Raw genomic sequence first — 19,525 nt, forward strand, 5'->3', positions numbered from 1 at the left:
CTGTTTTCTTTCATTTGAATAGCTGTCATTTGAATAGCCTTTCATAGGTCATTTTTCCTTCTTCAGACCTCTTTCCGTGCACGAAGCTGTTAAATGTTGCCAAGTTATTGATCGTTTTTTTTTATGTAAATGAAGGTTAGCCGAGCGTTTGCGGGAGTACCTCTGTTATGAATAGCAAATCGAAAAACTATATAACTTAGCATACTATTAATGTAGTATGCGATAATCATCAGTAGTTCTCTTCAAAGCTTTTAAACAGTGGGAAATAAACGGCTTTTGAAGCTGGTCTTAAAATGAACGGATGATGCAGCATTAAGCGACAGAGGAGCTTGAAAGGTTCTGATAAGTGGAGAAATCGATGTAGGGCTTTTCTAACTGCTGTTCATGCGCGTGGAAGCAAATACTTTGAAGATCTTTCTGGTGGTTTTGTACAGCCTTAGAAAAAATACCTAATGCTGACAAACGTACGTTGAAGTGTGTCGCTCTTCGTTTGCAGGTATTCAGAGTAAAGTGTCATCCGTGAAGTACGACCAGCGGACCTACCGCGCCGAGATAACCTACTCCGTCAGCGAGGGAAAGTGGTACGTTCCTGCTCAACAGTGTTATCCCTATAACAATACGCCAAGGTAGGGAATTGAAAACTCTGCTCTAAAATATCTTGCAGAAGCGCGGTGTTGCGCAGATGTCTTTCCTTCTCTTGCCTGGCTTCGTGTATTTGACTGGGACGAGACGGACATTTGTCATCCGTTAGATGTGTGCTTTTATTGATTGGCTGCAAGGCCAAACTGCGGGACTTGCCTCGGCAACGCGTTTCTATGAAGCTGTTGCTATGTGCAGCTGTCGACCACAAGAAAGGCAAAGTTTTATTCCGTGTAGTGCTTTCGCATTGAAACATTTTGATTCCCGGGAATTCATCTCGGTCTGCCATACCGTGATAGTGCTGTCGACAACCAACCAACATCAAGCGTTAAGTTGAAACGTGGCAGTCAAGTGTAGAAGAAGAGACGGATTATGTTTAAAAAAGAAAGACATGCCGAAGAGCAGAGGACCGGGGTAGCGCCCGGCCTAACTTCTGCGTGTGGCTTTGACACTACTTACCTCGTCCAAGTGCTAACAAGAGGCCTGAGGAGAACGTGTTGCACGTTTCGCAAGCACGTCAGAAAACCTCAAGAAAGTTCACACCAGTGTCCTTGGCAAGATGGTCGATAGTACTATCAAAGAATGCATGGCGGAGCTGCGCAACCTGTTGTGCCGGAGTGGTAGAAGAATATCACTCACTTTCGACGTGGTGGCCGCTGTGTCAGAGAAGTAACCTGGCATCATGCGATATACTTCAAGGCAACGCATGGTCATGCCCGGTAGTCACGAATTTCACGCCCTTTTGGCCAAAAATGCTGTCGCCATAAGGACGAGACGGAAATAGTATACCTCGGTGCACTCTCTCCACGAAGCAGCTCAGTCGGGAAAATTATGTGCCGCCGGTATGCGACAGCTGCTGGAACTTCATGTCGCTGAGACGACAGATGACGCCTGCGAGTTCTAAATCGGGTGTGCAGCTTTGGGCCAAAAGCCAGAGGTACGTTCGAGGTTAGAAATAAATCTGAGACGATTAGCACTGGGTGCCAACGTCGAGCCAAACGAGTCGATATATAGGCTGGGAACCTTTTGATGCACGGGAAGCTGATAGTAAAATATTATTAGAAAAACCTCCTGAGAAAAATGGAATTGGAAAGCTTAAGTACTTAATTACCTGCATCTAAAAAGCGTTCCCTCAAAGTGGAGGAAAATAACTAGGCAGCTAACCAGCAAGTATGCAGGGTGCAATGACGGAGAAATAAAGAACGAAATAAGAACCAAGTAAAGAATGAACACAGAAAAAAAGAACAGCAAATAAAAACGCTGAAGGTACAAATTGGATACATTCTATGAAAATAATCGTAGTGTGGAAATATATTGAAACTGGAAAAAGCAGATCAGGACGGAATCTTTCTTTGACAACTCGATAGGCATCTTCATCGTGAAGACGTAAAAAAACACGAACAGCGAAACAGACACAGAGCGCTTATTTCCAAATGATGTTTTCATGTAAGAGGTGAAATTTAATACTCTTGAAGTCATGTGCGCATGCTTGCAGAAAAGGCTAAAAAGGGTAGTTGTTGATGACCACTTGATCATACAAAATTGCCAAAGTGAGGTTGTTTTTCTCAGGCAAAGTGAATGTGAGAATCTTAGTGCTTTCTCGGTCAATATAAAAATCACTATTCTTTGCCCCAAAATGATTTGCTGGAGTGTAAAGATTTATTGATTGAAACACGTAGCCCTGTAATGCACAACAAACTCTCCCAGAGCGACAGCATCGTTGTCGAGAGATGCCAGTTGGAAATTGGAATGTCAGAATACAGTCCCATACTTATGGGGCAGCGGTCACGGCAGATCAATTTGTCGGGGTCAAGTAATGTTTGCCTCAAAGACGAGGTTAACTAATATACGTGCGCAACAAAGACGAGACAAAGAGCTGACAACTCATTTAATCAAAGAGCATATATATGTACACACACTTCTTGTACCCACATGCGCATAGACAAAATTTATAAAAATATATATCGGCACACTCGCAGATTATGACTTACCGGTATCGCTCAAGAGGAAAGTATACAACAGTCGCTTCTTGCCTGTACTCACCTATGGGGCTTAAACATGGAGACTAACCAAGAGAGTTCTACTTAAGCTGAGGACAAGGCAGAGGGCTATGGAACGAAAAATGGTAGGGGTAACATTAAGAGACAGGAAGCGTGCAGAGTGGGTCAGAGAAAAAACTCACGTTACCGACATTCTAGTGGAAATTAAGAAGAAGAAATGGACATGGGTAGGACATGTAGTGCGAAGAGAGGATAACCGATGGTCGCTGATGGTAACAAACTGGATTCCAAGGGAAGGAAAGCGTAGCACGGGGCGGCAGAAAGTTAGGTGGGCGGATGAGAATAAGAAGTTCGCAGGGGTCAAGTGGATGCAGCTAGCACAGAACCGGGTTAAGTGGAGAAATATGGGAGAGGCCTTCGCCCTGCAGTGGGTATAGTCAGGCTGATGATGATGATATCAGCACATGTAAAACTCGTTGTCGTTGTAAAAGTCGTTGTCTACTTCTCGTCTTTGTTGCGCACGTATATTACTGTCCATCATGGTTCACCAACTCGCCCAATCAGCCGTTCTTGTACAGTTAATTCCTCCGGCATAGAGGGAATGGGCGTTCAATGCCTCAGCGCGTTCCATTGCGGATGTGGTCCTTGCGCCTTTAAAGTTCGATGGTTCCAAAGGGCAGGTTTTGGTAACCGCTATGGTTGATATTTTGCATGCTGCTGTTGGCCCACTTCAATGCCTGCGTCTGCAGGCACCCAAGAAATCGTCGTTTTAATGTTTAGCTTGAGATTGAGGTCGTCAAGTGTCTCTAATAAATCACCGTAATTTTAGGGTACGTTGACGGACTCGAGGTCACTCGTCTGCACACTTCATAAGCGCGAGGCGAGTCCGTCTGTGCCTGGAATGATATTTTGGAAAGGTTTGTGGGACCCACTGCACTGCTTTTAAAAGTGTCATCGACGATGATCAATGTGGATGTATTCACCACATGATGGGTGACCCGTTCGAATACTTGGCAAAATCGTTGGCATTGGTTGTGGGAAGTATTTTCTCTGCCATATATCAGTACGTATTATTGTGGTTGGTTTGTTCGCTACGCTGCGGCGCCTAAGCGAAACGCTTGCGTCGCTCCGAGTTGCCATATTTCTTGGCAATGGCCTGTCATCTGTCAGCGAAATTGGCACATATTCATTTGAAGGACGAGCTTATTTGTTTCGAGCAATATGAAGTTCCTCTAGGATGCACCGGCCAGCTGGGGCCTTTTGGCGAGATTTGGCAATCTCCGCGAGCAGGGTCTTTGAGGGGTGTGTATTTCGGCATATCAATGCGGATGGCTTCTCAGTGGAGCTTTTCAGACTTCCATCTTGTGATGATGCGGGAGTTAAGAAAGGCTCTCCTTTGTATACCACCTGAGGCCGATTACTCTGCTAATGAGGTGTAGGAGTGTTTGCATTGTGACCTCACTTTAGTGGCCCATGTTGTACCCTGTCCGTCTTGGCCTAGAATTCATACGGTAGATGCATTGAGACCTCCGGTGTAATTTCTTTTCAGAACTCACTGGGTGCGAATGTTGGGGGCTTTTTAGAGCTTTTAAGTACGTATCTTACTTCTACAATTTGTTAGGTGGGCCGATCACTTGCTTTTGCAGAAACAACGACTTTATGTAGGGTCGGAAGTTGCTACCCCTTTAAGTGATCTTTCTTTATCTGAATATGACAAAGGCCTCTTTGCATGTCTTAAAAACGTAGGGATGTTAAACGTTTTTTTGGTTTAGTGATGATAATTTTTATCTTTAGGCACATCTGTGACCCACCTCAATGAGGCCGTCAAAAGTATTTTAGATCGTTTTTCGCATTGCTTATTTCCACCTGTTGCCGCACATGAGCTCCCTGATAAAGTAGCATGCGCTTTTGCGATATCAGGTTAAAGGACAATAGGTAACTAATTTTGGGGCTCGTTTTTTATCATTTGTAATGATGCCTGGGACATTACTGTACACGGATCACCACGTCACATTCGCCTACGACCGCTGAATAATTTATAATCGAGTTCCTTTTCTCACCTGTGTCAGTTTTGGTTTCAACAGCCGAGCAATGGCTGTGACGTCACAGTCAAGTCTAGGGCCTCGCGAGGGGTGAAAATACAGTTTGATACGTGGCAAGGCAATCATTTCTGGGTCATTTTAATTCACTATATATACAATGATGAAGCCAGTCTGCCTCCAGAACCGTAATCATTACAAGTGAAAAATGGGTGATTATATCGCAGATTTTTTTTTCATGCTGCGCATCAAGACACGATTGTGACGTCATGGCCTTATCTCGGATATCGAAACAGAAACTGGTGAGAAAAGAAAATTTCATTATAAATTATTTAGCTGTCGCAAGCGAAAACTGCGTGCGGGTCGATATACAGGAATGGCTTACGCATCAATAAGGAGAAGAAAAATGCTACCAAAATTTGGCGTCTCTAGTCCTTTGACGTCGTTATATCATTCTTGCTAGATTTATTATCCCAGGAAGGAAGAAATGCCTTTACCTTTCAGTTCTGCGCTCTCCCTAACCATATAAAGTAGCATATGCCGTTCAGGTTAAAACTGTATAACTGTATGAAAATGTCATGCCCGCATGCTTTTGAACAAAGCACCTTCCTGCAGTCAAAAAAGTTGCAAAATGCTGGTTACTAAATGCGCATGGTTGTTTCAGTGGTGGAAGGACTTGTTAAAAAGAACAAAAAGAAAACTAAGTCAAAGCAAGAGCCGGAAAAGACATAAGAAAATGTGGAGTAACTCCCTATAAGCATATGTTTTTACAAACTTTTAGAACATTAGTAACCATCACCATCGAAGGCCTCTCCCATACTCCTCCAATTAACCAGGTCCAGTTCTTGCTGCATCCACTTGACCCCTACGAACTTCTTAACCTCATCCACCCACTAAACTTTCTGCCGCCCCCTGCTACGCTTTCTTTCCCTTGGAATCCAGTTTGTTACCTTAAGCGAACATCGGTTATCCTCTCTTCGCACTACAATTCCTGCCAATGCCCATTTATTCTTCTTGATTTCCATCAGAATGTCAGAAACGAGTTATTTCTCTGCACGCTTCCTATCTCGTCACGTTACCACTAACAGTTTTCGTTCCATAGCCCTCTGTGCATGCTGCATGCACAGAGGGCTGCAATGCTGCAATGAACGACCTCAGACTCTGCGCACTGGCGTGTGGTTGGCAACGCATTACGTCTGCGGAATGTGCCCACTCGTTTCACTTACATTAATTGTTCAAATAAAGTTCTCATAAATGCACACCGCTGAGCTAATGATTTGCCTGCGTAGAAGTCTTGTGGGTGAAATCATATTTTCTAGCGCTTCTTTAACACACAAGGGACATTAGAGGAAGGATCGAGGAACACATAAGAACAGAACAGACGCTAGTGTCTAATGTCCTTCGTCTAATGTCCCTTGTGTGTTAAAGAAGCGCTAGAAAATATGATTTCAAATGCTTTGTAACTCGGCCAAGTTTCCGCCTTATTAAGCCTTGTAGGCTCAGAGCAGACATCCCACATCGCTCCAGAGCTCACAGAGATTAATAGGGTGGGTTGCTTCATACAAGGCTGGTATTTAAAATGATTATTGCATACTATTATTTCTCAGGTTAATTACGATGGGAGCACTTGGGGCTGGGGTAGCCCCTGCAGCGTCCAAATCGGCTCCTGGGGAGAAATTGTGGGAAAGTCCTAAATGGGTCCGCCCCTTTAGCGCTCGCATTGGTCCTACGTAGTTATTGGATGCGCTAACGAAGAAGAAAAAAATTGGCTGGTGGTTAACTCTGGTTAACCAAATCGTGTCGCGAAACCAACTTGCTTGGCTACGCTTAGGATTCGCTTGTGGTTAGGCGTTGATATACTGCCGTTGACTTGGCTAATCTCTATAGTTTATGCGTGAAGACACATAGTTAATCTTGGCTGAAACTTTATTTACACCAGTGAGTACGTTTCGATGGTCAGTGAGATTTTGTTTCCAACCTAGCAGTTTGGTACGCTCTCTTCTTGTTTCGTTCCGACGCCCAAGTCTGGCTTCTTTCAGTCTAGCCTCTCGCTACGCTGAACCACGGCCGGCCTCGAGGAGAAGCGCTCTCTCCCTCGAGACCAGCCGTGGCTGAACACTACGACCCCTCCACTTATCTACCGCACATGCGCACAACTGGCGAAGCGAGCGGCTCCGGCTGTTCAAGCAACGGTTCAAGGTCGCGCCGTGTGAAGAGCGGACACTCCCATAGGGCCCAGCGGCCCATTTAACTGTAGTGCACCAAGCGGCCGGCGGCAACTACTTCCGGTGTTGCTGAAAGGCGCGCGATTTGAATGCTAGCATGCGCTGCGCCCAACGGAGGCGCATGTGCTTCGTGTGGGCTCCGCGTTTCGAGCACCTGCTACAAGGGACAACACCAGGATACGTCGACTGCGACACACGGACAAGAACCGTGAGTGTACAAGGCACATTTCAAGACCTTTTTTACGCAAATCGGAGCTCGGTCTCCCGAGCTCCGACTGTCTAAATCCAGCGTCGCTCTGGCGCCCTTGCTTACCCGAACGCCAGGCCTAGTGCGGCGCGAACGCCACGGCGGCAGTCATGGAATACGCCGTAGTTGGGACGAACGCTTCTCCAGCCGAATTCGAAACACCAGACTGGAAGACAATTGTTTCTTACCGTACCAAGAACCCCAAAGCTGAGTCATTAACACCTCAGAGGAAAAATGAGCAGTCCGAGAAACCGAAGGCGAAACCTCTCCCTCCGCTACATCCGAAGAAACCGCTACCCCGACTCCCGGAGAAGGACTATAAAATCATCTACAGACCAACGGGTGGCGTAGACATCACGCGCTACACCGAGAAATCTATCAGACAAGCGATCGCAACAGCGAGCGGCGTCACCGCGTCCGCGGCCGAAAACGACCAATCTAGAACCAACTCTGCAAAAAATGTGATCACCATATCGACGCCGGTGCAGGCAAACGCACTACGCTACGTCGCAGTCAAGCAAATCAAAATAGAAGGCAAAGACATTGTTATGACGTCGTACATCGCCCCTCCGGACAGGGCCCTGCAAGGCATTATCTATAGGGCTTACGATGGCGAAACGCACCAAGAAATGATGACCGAATTCCGAAAAAGAAACCCGGACATCGTTCAAGCACGCACCATGGGAAGAACATCAAAGTCCCTCCTGCTTCACTTCGACGCGGACGAACTCCCAGATAGCATCGTCTACTTCGGAGTCCTGTACCCAGTTTACCCCTTCATTCCTAAAGTAGAGGCGTGCACAAACTGCAGAAGAGTCGGTCACAGAAGAGACGTATGTCCGGAGCCACCGCAACAACGGTGCCCGTACTGCGGAAACCAACACCTGAAAGAAGTCTGCGACCCGGTCTGAATTATCTGCGGAGGAGGGCACCGCACAGGCGATAACAGCTGCAAGAAGCGATTTCAACGACACCAAAAGAAAATGTCGGAGCACCAATCAAGACCCAAATCACGGACATGTGACGACCCAACATCTACCGAAAGGAAGGACCGCTCGAGCTCCTTCCCGTCCTTGGACAGCGGACGCAGCAGCAGCCGTAGCGGACGGAGCAGCAGCGGCGGACGAAACGGAAGCAGCAGCAATGGAGGAGGCGCCAGCACTAGCAGCCGGACTCAGAGCCCCGGGCCGAAACAGGTGAGCTGGGCAGGAGTGGCCTCTCATGGGAAGGGGATGGAGCTGCAGACATTACAGTCTAAACTAGATCAGGCACTCCATCACATTCAAATTCTCACGGATAGAATCAAACACTTGGAGGAGGAAAATAGTAAACTGAAAGCACCCGCCATATCTAAGGACCCACCTCCGAAACCACTCCCATTGCCGGAAGTCACAGAAATGGAAACTACTGTGACCGCCTCAGTCGAAACCCCAGTAAGCGTAGTTAGCAAGGAAGAAACACCTCGCAAAAAACGAGCAGTAGCAGCTGACGTAAGAAATACCTCAGTGGAGGATAGAGTCCCAAAACTCGAACAAAAAGTGGAGGAGCACAGCCAGAAACTCGATAGTCTAACCCAAAGAGTTGATAATTTAACACAAAGACTCGAACAACACATACAGGATGTAAATCACAAATTCGGAGTAATTGACACCGTTTTACAGGAAATTTTACACCGGCTTCCCCCTTTAGCTCAAGGGGCGCTAATCGATCTATCCCAGCAAAATGGCCAATCCTAAAACCGTAACAATTTGGCAGTGGAACTGCAGGTCTATGCGCAACAAAAAAACAGATCTGCAGTTACACATTCAATCGCAATCCGAAAAACCTGACGTTATAGCGATTCAAGAACCCAGAATGTCTCGACTAAAACTGCCAGGGTACCGGGCGGTTCTGCCATGTCACATCAAAGAAAAGCCTTTAACCACTGCGTTGGTACATAGAAATCTTACCGTGGTTAACCACGAGATTGAAAACGTAGAGCTCGATTGTATATTAATTGAAATTCTGCCTAGCAGAAGAAACTCCTCTTCTCTGTTCGTACTAAACGCATACAGCCACCCCAGGGCACCGGCTGGACCAGCGAAAGCCGCTATACTCAAAACCCTCCAAATCGCAGGCCAAAACCCAACCCTAATTGTGGGCGACTTCAACGCTCAACACGTGCAATGGGGACACGCAACCATGTCCAGGAAAGGAACGGCCCTAATGGATTTTATCCAGCAAAGAGGGCTCACCCAATACACGGACCCCATGCAACCTACTAGGATAGGAAACAGCGTGACCAGGGACACGTGCCCGGACCTAACGATAGGCAAAAATCTTGATGGACAGTAATGTATATTGCGCAAAAAGACGAGACAACAGTTCATTTCTTGTACATGGGCTTCTATTTTGTGTCGAAACATCGATTTGTCTTCTGCGCCGTCGTTGTCCACTTCTCCTCTTTGTCTCGTCTTTTTGCGCAATATACATTACTGTCCATCATGGTTCACCAACTCGCCCAATCAGCCGTTCTTCTACAGTTCATTTCTTGTACATGGGCTTCTATTTTGTGTCGAAACATCGATTTGTCTTCTGCGCCGTCGTTGTCCACTTCTCCTCTTTGTCTCGTCTTTTTGCGCAATATACATTACTGTCCATCATGGTTCACCAACTCGCCCAATCAGCCGTTCTTCTACAGTTCATTTCTTGTACATGGGCTTCTATTTTGTGTCGAAACATCGATTTGTCTTCTGCGCCGTCGTTGTCCACTTCTCCTCTTTGTCTCGTCTTTTTGCGCAATATACATTACTGTCCATCATGGTTCACCAACTCGCCCAATCAGCCGTTCTTCTACAGTTCATTTCTTGTACATGGGCTTCTATTTTGTGTCGAAACATCGATTTGTCTTCTGCGCCGTCGTTGTCCACTTCTCCTCTTTGTCTCGTCTTTTTGCGCAATATACATTACTGTCCATCATGGTTCACCAACTCGCCCAATCAGCCGTTCTTTTACAGTTCATTTCTTGTACATGGGCTTCTATTTTGTGTCGAAACATCGATTTGTCTTCTGCGCCGTCGTTGTCCACTTCTCCTCTTTGTCTCGTCTTTTTGCGCAATATACATTACTGTCCATCATGGTTCACCAACTCGCCCAATCAGCCGTTCTTCTATAGGCAAAAATCTCCCAGACCTAAGCTGGAGCAACACCAGACAAAATCTGGGAAGTGACCATTATATCATAATGTCTAAAATCACCATTGCCAATCTCAAACCCCAACCCAGAAAAAACTAAATCACCGACTGGGAGAAACTTAGGACTATCCGCGACCAAAACAACGAACCAATCATAGACTTAGAACACTGGACACAGACCCTCCTATCGGATGTGGGAAAGGCCACTAAGGAACTAGTACATGACTTAGGCGTAAATACGGTTGACAGCCGACTTACGCACATGTGGGAGGCAAGGCAGAGCCTAGAAAAAAGATGGCTTAAGCAAAAATATAACAAAAAGCTTAGAAACAGGATCGTCACACTCACGAAAGAAATTCAACACCACACCGCAGAACTAGCGAGACAGCAGTGGAGCCATATTTGTGAAAATGTGAATGGCAATCTAGGCACGAGGCAGACGTGGAATCTTCTGCGGCATCTCCTTGATCCGGAATCCAACAAAGCTACCACTCAAAAGGAAATCACCAAAATTTTAAACATAGACCCAGGCACGGATCAAGATATTATAGACACGCTACAGCAGAAATACTTCTGCACAACCCGTGAGACGAAGTCCCTGCCCAATTATAAAGGAGAGCCTAACTCCATCCTGGATGCTGACATAACAATGGCGGAAATAAGAGCAGCCCTCTTTAAGGTACGTACAACATCCGCCCCAGGAGAGGACGGCATTAACAATAAGACACTCAGAAATCTAGACGACGCTTCTATCACAGCCCTCGCGGACTTTGCGAACGAGTGTTGGAGGGAGGGAAAACTTCCAGCGTCTTGGAAACATGCCATCGTTAAATTCATCCCAAAACCTGGCAAAAAGCTCGCGCTCGAAAACCTCAGACCTATTTGGCTTACTTCTTGCATAGGAAAACTGATAGAGCACGTCATACTAGACAGACTCCAGTCCCACATGCAAAAAGAGAATTTATATCCAAACACTATAGTCGGCTTTAGACCACATTTATCAACACAGGATACGATGCTAAGACTAGCAAACGAAGTCCTATCTCATGAGCAAGAAAGGAGTACCAGGGCAATCCTAGCCCTAGATTTAACCAAAGCCTTTGATAACGTTAAACACAAAGCAATCCTAGAATCTCTTTCAATGCTGAATGTAGGCGCAAGAACGTTTAACTACATCAAAGACTTTCTCTCCGATAGGACGGCTAAAATTCAGATTGGCACTATCAAATCCGACACCTTCACTTTAGGAGATAGAGGAACTCCGCAAGGATCGGTCCTCTCCCCCTTTTTATTCAACATAACCCTAATCAAAATGGCACACGAACTCGCAAGAATCCCAGATCTAGAACACTCTTTGTACGCGGACGATATCACCCTTTGGACCACCAAGGGGAGTATTGGCACGATACAAGATACGCTACAACAAGCGGTAGACGTAGTCGTAGAGGAGGCGCAAGCCGCGGGACTCGCGTGTTCCCTCCAGAAATCTGAGTTACTCATTCTACACCCAAAGCGTCAAAGAAAGAATAAAGCGCCTGCGATAAAAATCTACGCGGAAGGTGCAGCCATCCAAGAAGTGGAAACACTAAGAATCTTGGGAATGCTCATACAGTCAAACCAAAAAAAACGACACACTAATTAAGAAACTGAAAAACACCGTCAACCAAATTTCCCTCCTCCTCAGACGAATCGCGAATAGGCGTGGAGGAGTTAAAGAAGCTGAGACCAGGAAACTAGTAGAAGCCTTCGTTCTTAGCAGAGTTATCTACTCTACACCATACGTCACCCTCACAGTTAGAGAAAGAGACGACCTGGATTCACTAATTAGGCAGTCCTATAAAATTGCGCTAAACCTCCCTCGTCATACCCCAAATGAAACACTACTAAAGTTAGGAATTCATAACACCTTAGCGGAAATGGTGGAAGCACACCTCACCGCACAGTACGAACGACTGTCAAGCACTGAAACGGGACGTTTCATCCTATAAAAAGCAGGAAAACAATATGAAGGGACCCGGGCCCACACTTTGCCGATTCCAAGACACGTGCACGAGCAATTAATAGTCCGTCCTCTGCCTAAAAACATGCATCCAGAATATGATACGGACAGAAGGAGGGCTAGAGCACAAAAATTACACGAAAGATTTTCAGTACAGAAAGACACGGCGCACGTGGACGTGGCAGAACATGCGGACAGAGATGCCTTTTCCCTGGCAGTTGTCGATCATCGAGGTTCTCCCCTAGCATCGGCGACAATCAATAAAACAAAATTTCCGGAGGAAGCCGAAGAGGCTGCCATAGCTTTAGCCATTACCTCCACCACTGCCAAATACATCCTTAGCGACTCTAAAACCGCAATTCGAAATTTTGCAAAAGGAAGGGCCCACTCCGCAGCCATCAAAATCTTACAAAAAATATCCCATACCCGCCTTATCACATTGATCTGGGTCCCTGCCCATTCGGACCATCCTGGGAACGAGGCAGCGCACCAATTTGCCCGAGTATTCGTAGTTAACCGGGAGGTGCGCTGCCCTGAGCTCAGGTCGGCTAGGGAGCGGATGACAACCTACAAAGAAATTACTACCCACTTCAAGAAAGAAAGACAAATCTTCCCAGAACCACATCGATCTCTAAGTAAAACACAACAAGTCACCTGGCGCCAGCTTCAAACAGACACTTTCTTTAATCCGTACATGTACTCCATATGGTTCCCAGAGCAGTTCAGCCCTGTCTGTTCTCTCTGTGGACATCAAAAGGCAGACACACCACACATCCTATACTCATGTAATCAAGACAAGCCATCACAGAGTCTGCAGCTCTCTACCCAATCTCAGTGGGGGGCCGCGCTGCTCAGCTCCGACCCGGAGGTTCAACTCCGAGTCACGGAGCGAGCCGAAGAGGTCGCCGAACGACATCGTCGGTCGGCCACCTGGCGTCCGGCCTAGAAGAGGAGCCCCCCGCGGGGACGGGAACGCCAACCCACCCCGCGCCTACGACCTCTTCTTTAATAAAGTTTACCTCCTCCTCCTTCCTTGACCTTTTGGCGCATTATTTTGGTTTTACACGGTCTACTAGTGTTTCTATTTATGTTCAGCATGCATAACAACATGAAAAATAGATTCCCAGTTCTCTAAATTGGCCATCAACGCAGCTGCGCCACAGCCTTTGCAAAACAGTATTGCAGAAAAGACGCCAAGTGCTTTGTGAAATGAACATTTATTTTGCTGCATATAAAACACACGAGAGACGCAACAGATGTAGACGGATGCATTGACAAAACTTGGCACACATTAGGCGATGTGAAAAATACAGAAAAATAAAAATACACAAGGCGAGAAAGAGCACTTAGGTATAGACAAAAAATAGCATTACGTTGATTTCCAAATTATGGCAAATGATATGTAACAAAACAGACATTATACATAAACTACACAGCCCCAGTCGCGGCTACCTTAGCAAGGGTAACTTGTATTGTTCAGGGCAGAGAGAAGTACTGACGCTTGGGGGAAGGCCACACCGTTCACTCGTCGCATCTGCCGTGTTTTGGCTGCAGTCCGTGGGTCCATTCAGTGCTGTTGGAAAAGGAATGAACATGATGCAGAAGGTTGCAATGAAATGTAAGGCCACTGCACCGCGCACACAACTGCATGTGGGTGCGTACTGAAGACTTAGTTATGGTCCAGAACAGAAAAGCTGTAATTCGTAAAATTGATACAAAAGCTACTCTTGCAACGTAAAAGTCACGAAATGCAGGCTAACCGAACCTATCTGAAAATGCATTTCTACAGTGAGTGAAATAACAGCCACTAAACTAACAATATTCCTCAAGGGCACTGAACAGCTGAAGCAATGAAGCTTGCTGCATAATAAAACATTTTTCACTTTAACGTTGTCCCGTTGAATGCAACGCGACACCACGCAAAACCGCGCCCGGCGGGCACGCCATGTTGGCTTGCCCTTCATACGCGACTTTGTGAAGCGCAGACAACCGTGCGAAGCTAAACTGCCCGAAATGCCTCGCAGTTTGACTAGAATGAAACATTTCACACCTTGCGGTTGCCCTGTTTAAACGCGACACCACGCAAAAGTAGCCGTTCGCAAAATCGCCATGTCACGTCACCGCGGCGGTCAGCACGCCTTGTCATGCCTGTTAGCTTGCCCTTCACGCGCGACTTTGTGAAGCGCAGTCGCCGCCGTACTGAGCTAAACTGCCTGAAATACTGCACAGTTTGACAAGAAAGTCAAGAATGAAACGTTTCTCACTTTACCGTTGCTCTGCTAAACGTGACACTTAGCAAAACTAGCCGTTCGGCAAACTGCGTCAGCATGGCCGCATCGGCCGGCGAACACGCCATTTTGGCGCAACGGCGTGCCTTGGTGCCTTCACATGCCACTTTGTCAAGCGTGACGAGCTAAACTGTTCGAAACGAAGCTGTTTCCCGAGAACACAACATATTACACCTTGCCGTGGTTGGGAACCGCCAGAGTTACGGCGTAACCAAGTGCGCCTAAACAGCCAGTGCGCCTGTTCACGAGCTGCGAAACTTATTGGCACCGGCCGGCATGGTCAGCGTAAACTGCTTGAAATGCAGCGTAGTTAAGCAAAAAACGTTGCTCACCTTGCCGTCGTTCAAAACCTCTGTCGTTCCGCGCAGCAGCCCAAGAGAGGTCTGTGCCGCACAAGCGCGGCGAGGCACGAGCACACAACCGCTCCCTTCGACAACTTCTTGTCGTCTGCTAGTGCTCCGGCGGGCTACCGCTGCAGCGAGTGCCGTCGCGCACGCGTCCGCGCATGCGCACGTTGGTGCCGCCATCCATCAATCGGCGGCAGCGCAAAAAGTCGCGCGTCATTTCCTGGGGCCAGTTTTCACCGAGTGACTATAGTCGCCGTTACGCGACGACTGGCTGGCATGTGCAGCTTTGGCAACAAAAATACTCGTCCCCACCGACTGGGGAACTGCGTGGGTGAGCACATCAAGAAATGCAGGCTGAGCAGCCCACTTATTTGGGCAGCACGCACGCCGCATTGGTCTTTTCGGGGCGTTACATTGGAAGATCACATTCTTGGGTCCCTTGGACCCACTCGGTCGCCGCCATGATCACTGCCCAAATGCGCTCATGGAAACCTGTTTAGAACATTACTAGTATAAAAAATAAATGTGCTCATAAATGCTTCTTATTCTCCGCATGTCATGGGAATGACGTGGCATCCGTGGTTCCAAAGGGCATTCTTCTTTCGCTCTCAAGTCCTGCATGCCCCTTCAGAATTTTAATTCATTGGGCCTTTCTGAACAAGCAGCCCATTGTCATTGATGTCATTTACTATCCTCTTCTGTCCCACACAAAGCTTGAATTTGTCTAGTCTAATTTTGGATGGGCGATTTTGGCCCTCCAGGCATCCATTGGCCCAAGCTTTCCTTTTCTGCTCGGGACTGAGCCAGTGTTTGCCGTAAGCTTATGAACCTTTCCCTGTTCTTTACAAAGGGGGATTAGCTTCTTGACCTGATTTTTGTGGAGGGGCCTCTTTCTCTCTTTCCACTTTCACTCCCACCTTCCTCACTTCCCTTATGTCACGGTTCAGGTGTCCACAGAAACAAGTGCGACAGATACTGCGCCTTTCCCTTCCTCTGACTCAATTATTATTATTATTATTATGTATGCGACTTAGTCGATCTCACTTTCACTAAGAACGCCAGAGACGCCAATTGGAGAAATACTGTGGTTGATTTGGGCAGCTATCATAAGATCCGGAGATCTTCCTCCCAACCTCTGATAGGCCGATATCATTAAAATAGGAATTCAAATGGACAGACTGGGAAGAATTTCGGTCAGTCAGAATGGCGAAGCAAGACTCTATCTCCGATATCGATGAATGGACTCAACGTCGACACCAGAAACGCCACATAGACCATCGACGTCCAAACAGAGGATGGACAGTCGCCTCGCTCATCTAATCGAAGCCAGATGGAAAGGTCAGCGACTGAAACTACGAAGAAAGGTAGCCAAAATGAACAAAAATATCGAGGAGCACTGTCGAATCCTCCCCAAACAGCAGTGGGACGAGACTCGGTCGATGGACACAACGGACAAACGTAGAAGCATCTGTTAAATAATACAAAGTCGCACCAAAGGGACTGCTTCGCCAGACTGCCTTACACCCAAGTCAAGAAACTAGGCGAAGACAGGGGGGCGAAAATACTGTGCCAGAGGTACGGCCCTCTCTCACATAAGGTTCTTACGCGGGGAGGCCCAATGATTTGCTAGATGAAATTTCAGCAGCGAAAAAATTCGTGTGGCCCTGCACGACCTTCACAATAGGTCGGCTCCCGGACCAGATGGTGTCACAAATAAGACTGAGAAACTTGGACGACGACTTCGTCAACAAACCCACGGAATATATAAACGAACGATGAAGGGAGGGCTCCTTACCGAAGCAGTGAAGACCGTGAAGACGGTACTCATCCCAAAAGCCGGCTCCTAGCTTGGAGAATGTGAGGCCAATCTCATTTACTTCATATGCGTGGGCGAATGAAGCATGCATTCCTCAATCGAGTAAACGCCCATCTTGAACTGACTACCCACACACCATAATTGGGTTTCGGCCTCTCGACGCAAGACGCTCCAGCTGAAACATCAGGTCCTGGACGACCAAAGCCATCCTAGGAAGCGCATTCCACAGGGTCGCACATGTGGCTCAAATCTCGCACCTCTGCAAAGGAGCCCATAATTACGTAACAGACTTTCTCAACGACAGAAGGTTTGATGAGCAAACGCTTGGAAGCACCCCGAAAGGAGCGGTCATTTCGCCCATGCTCTTCAACCTTGTAATGATTGGCCTTGCGCAGAAGCTCGAAAAAGTAGAAGACGTACATCACACATTAAACGCCGACGTTATCTGGGTCAACCGTGGCAGTGACGGCCAGCTCGAATCTTCGCTGCAGAGTAATACGGGGCGCCGCCCAAGAAGTCTGAGCTGTACCACCCCACGCAGAAGGGATGACCACCTAGCGGATCAAAGAAGACGCAATATGAAGAAATCAGGGTAAACAGGTGGAACCATCCCCATCGTGAAAAAAATTCAAAGTTGTAGGCATGATCATAGAATCCAATGGCGTGAATGGCGAGACAGTCAGTAAGCACATACACAAGAATGCGAATGCAATAAAGCTTATGAGAACTTCTTGTTGGGCTAGTTGGTGTCTATTCATTATAAGTTAAATGCGCCAAAACAACACACAAGAAGAACGGGACAGAGCGCCTCCCGGGAGGCGCCCTGTCCCGTTCTTCTTGTGCGTTGTTTTGGCGCATTTAACTTATAAAGAATGCAATGAGTGACCAATTGGAGAAGGAGGAGAGCCTCCTTTGTCATATGCCACATAACCTACGTGGCTGCCAATTGGTGCAAGACGTAGAATAACAAAATAGACGTAATTATACGCAGGGTATATAAGACGGCGCTTGCAGATTCGACTAGCACCGAGCTCCGGCTACAATTAGGAATGCACAACACTTTGAACGAACTTGCAGAAGCTCAGCACATAGCACAGCTAGAAAGACTGATGACCACCGCAGCTGGACGACATATGCTCGAGCGGCTTGGCATTGGCTGCCACCGTCAACACGGGAAAAAAGAAGCCGCACAAGTTGCAAGAACGTATAATCAAGGAACGATGGAAAAGCGAGGGACGCACGCTTCGTGGACGCTGCCGAGTATCGATACGCTGTCGCGGTTATCGACACTGGCGGAACGCTTCTCCATTCTGCCAAAGTCCCGACACGTTCATGTGGCCGAATAATTAGCCATATCTGATCCCGATTGCGCAATCGTTGTCAGCGACTCGCGCACGGCAATAAAGAATTAGGGGAGAATATCCATGGCGGGGCGGGGGCGGCAGAAAGTTAGGTAGGCGGATGAGATTAAGAAGTTCGCAGGGGTCAAATGGATGCAGCTAGCACAGAACCGGGTTAAGTGGAGAAATATGGGAGAGGCCTTCGCCCTGCAGTGGGTATAATCAGGCTGATGATGATGATCCATGGAAGCCTGCAGAATAATCAAAGACTCCCACCAGACAACAAGGTCGAACTAGCTTGGTTTCCGGCAAAAATGGGGAAAGTCTTTCCGCATATCCCCAACCTCAACGAAGTCGCTCAATCTGAGGTCTCGCTTGGCGAACAACAGGGGAGGATGACAAGCTTTAATGACTTAACCAAACCTGGCCCTCCGGATGTTCCCTCCGCCCAGCAGCAAACTATGCAGAGCTCAGGCAGTCACGTGGAGGCAAACAAATACATACCTGAACCCGCAAGGTCTGCAAAACAAACACAGCCACACTTAAGCAGATACTCTGAGAGCACAATGGAAATCCCGAAACCCGCTTGTCGAGGTGGTCAGCCACTCTGCGCAGCTCCAGCCTCAACGACCAACTCTGGGCCCTCATGGCGGCGGAGAGACAAGATCTTGACGTGGCAGACCTCGGCCAGAACACCCTGCCGGGCATCAAATAAACTTATTCCTAGAATTTCTGACCGCAAGGCGGGACTTTCCCTGCATTCCCTGACTTTACACCCGCTGAATAATTGATGACGTTTATATCACTGACTGTCTCTCAGACGGCATTTCTCACATCGATACTTTTGATCGCCAGTTTCTGAAAACTGCATACAGCATTTTGTCGCTTTCTAAAGAAAAAAGAAAAGCCCTAAGGCTCTTTGGATAACTTATGCCATATTGCATGCACCACTCCGTGTTCCAAGTCTGCTGCAGTGATCCTTCAAGCTTTGCCAAATTTAATAGAAAAAGGAAGAGCTTCGAATGCTGAATAATCTGGCAAAAGAAAGTTTATCAACTGCCAGATTGATCATCTGCAAATCGATTCCCGCAAAGTTTGGCAATCAGTTTTGCCAAAACAGTCTGCGTCTTCATCTTTCATCGTTAATAATGAAGCCACTAATGGTCCGACAAAAATAACCAATGCATTCAACGCCTATTTTCAATCCGTATTTTTATCTGGCACTGAGGTCCTTCCTTTCATCCTCGTCAACCTCGATTGGCGATATCAAACTTAGCCAAAATGGTGTGCTTAACCTAATATCAGTGTTATATTAAGCACACCCTCTTCGACGGGGCTTGATGGTATACCCAACTCATGTCTCGTGGGTCGCTATCCTCTGGCGTCGTACCATCGTCCTGGAAATTAGCAAA

The 19,525-nt window shown here is 47.2% G+C and overlaps 1 protein-coding gene across 1 annotated transcript in view; it reads left to right on the plus strand.

Moving 5' to 3' along the window:
- Positions 1 to 19,525, plus strand: part of RyR (Ryanodine receptor) — a 1,181,579-nt gene that overhangs the window by 289,967 nt on the left and 872,087 nt on the right. The window contains exon 29 of the mRNA XM_084584752.1: positions 497 to 581. Within this exon, the coding sequence (XP_084440878.1) occupies positions 497 to 581 (85 nt within the window). The remainder of the gene's footprint in view (positions 1 to 496; positions 582 to 19,525) is intronic.

The sequence above is a fragment of the Amblyomma maculatum genome, chromosome 11, assembly GCF_055883805.1.
Source record: "Amblyomma maculatum isolate TAMU_Amacu chromosome 11, ASM5588380v1, whole genome shotgun sequence".
Taxonomy (NCBI): domain Eukaryota; kingdom Metazoa; phylum Arthropoda; class Arachnida; order Ixodida; family Ixodidae; genus Amblyomma; species Amblyomma maculatum.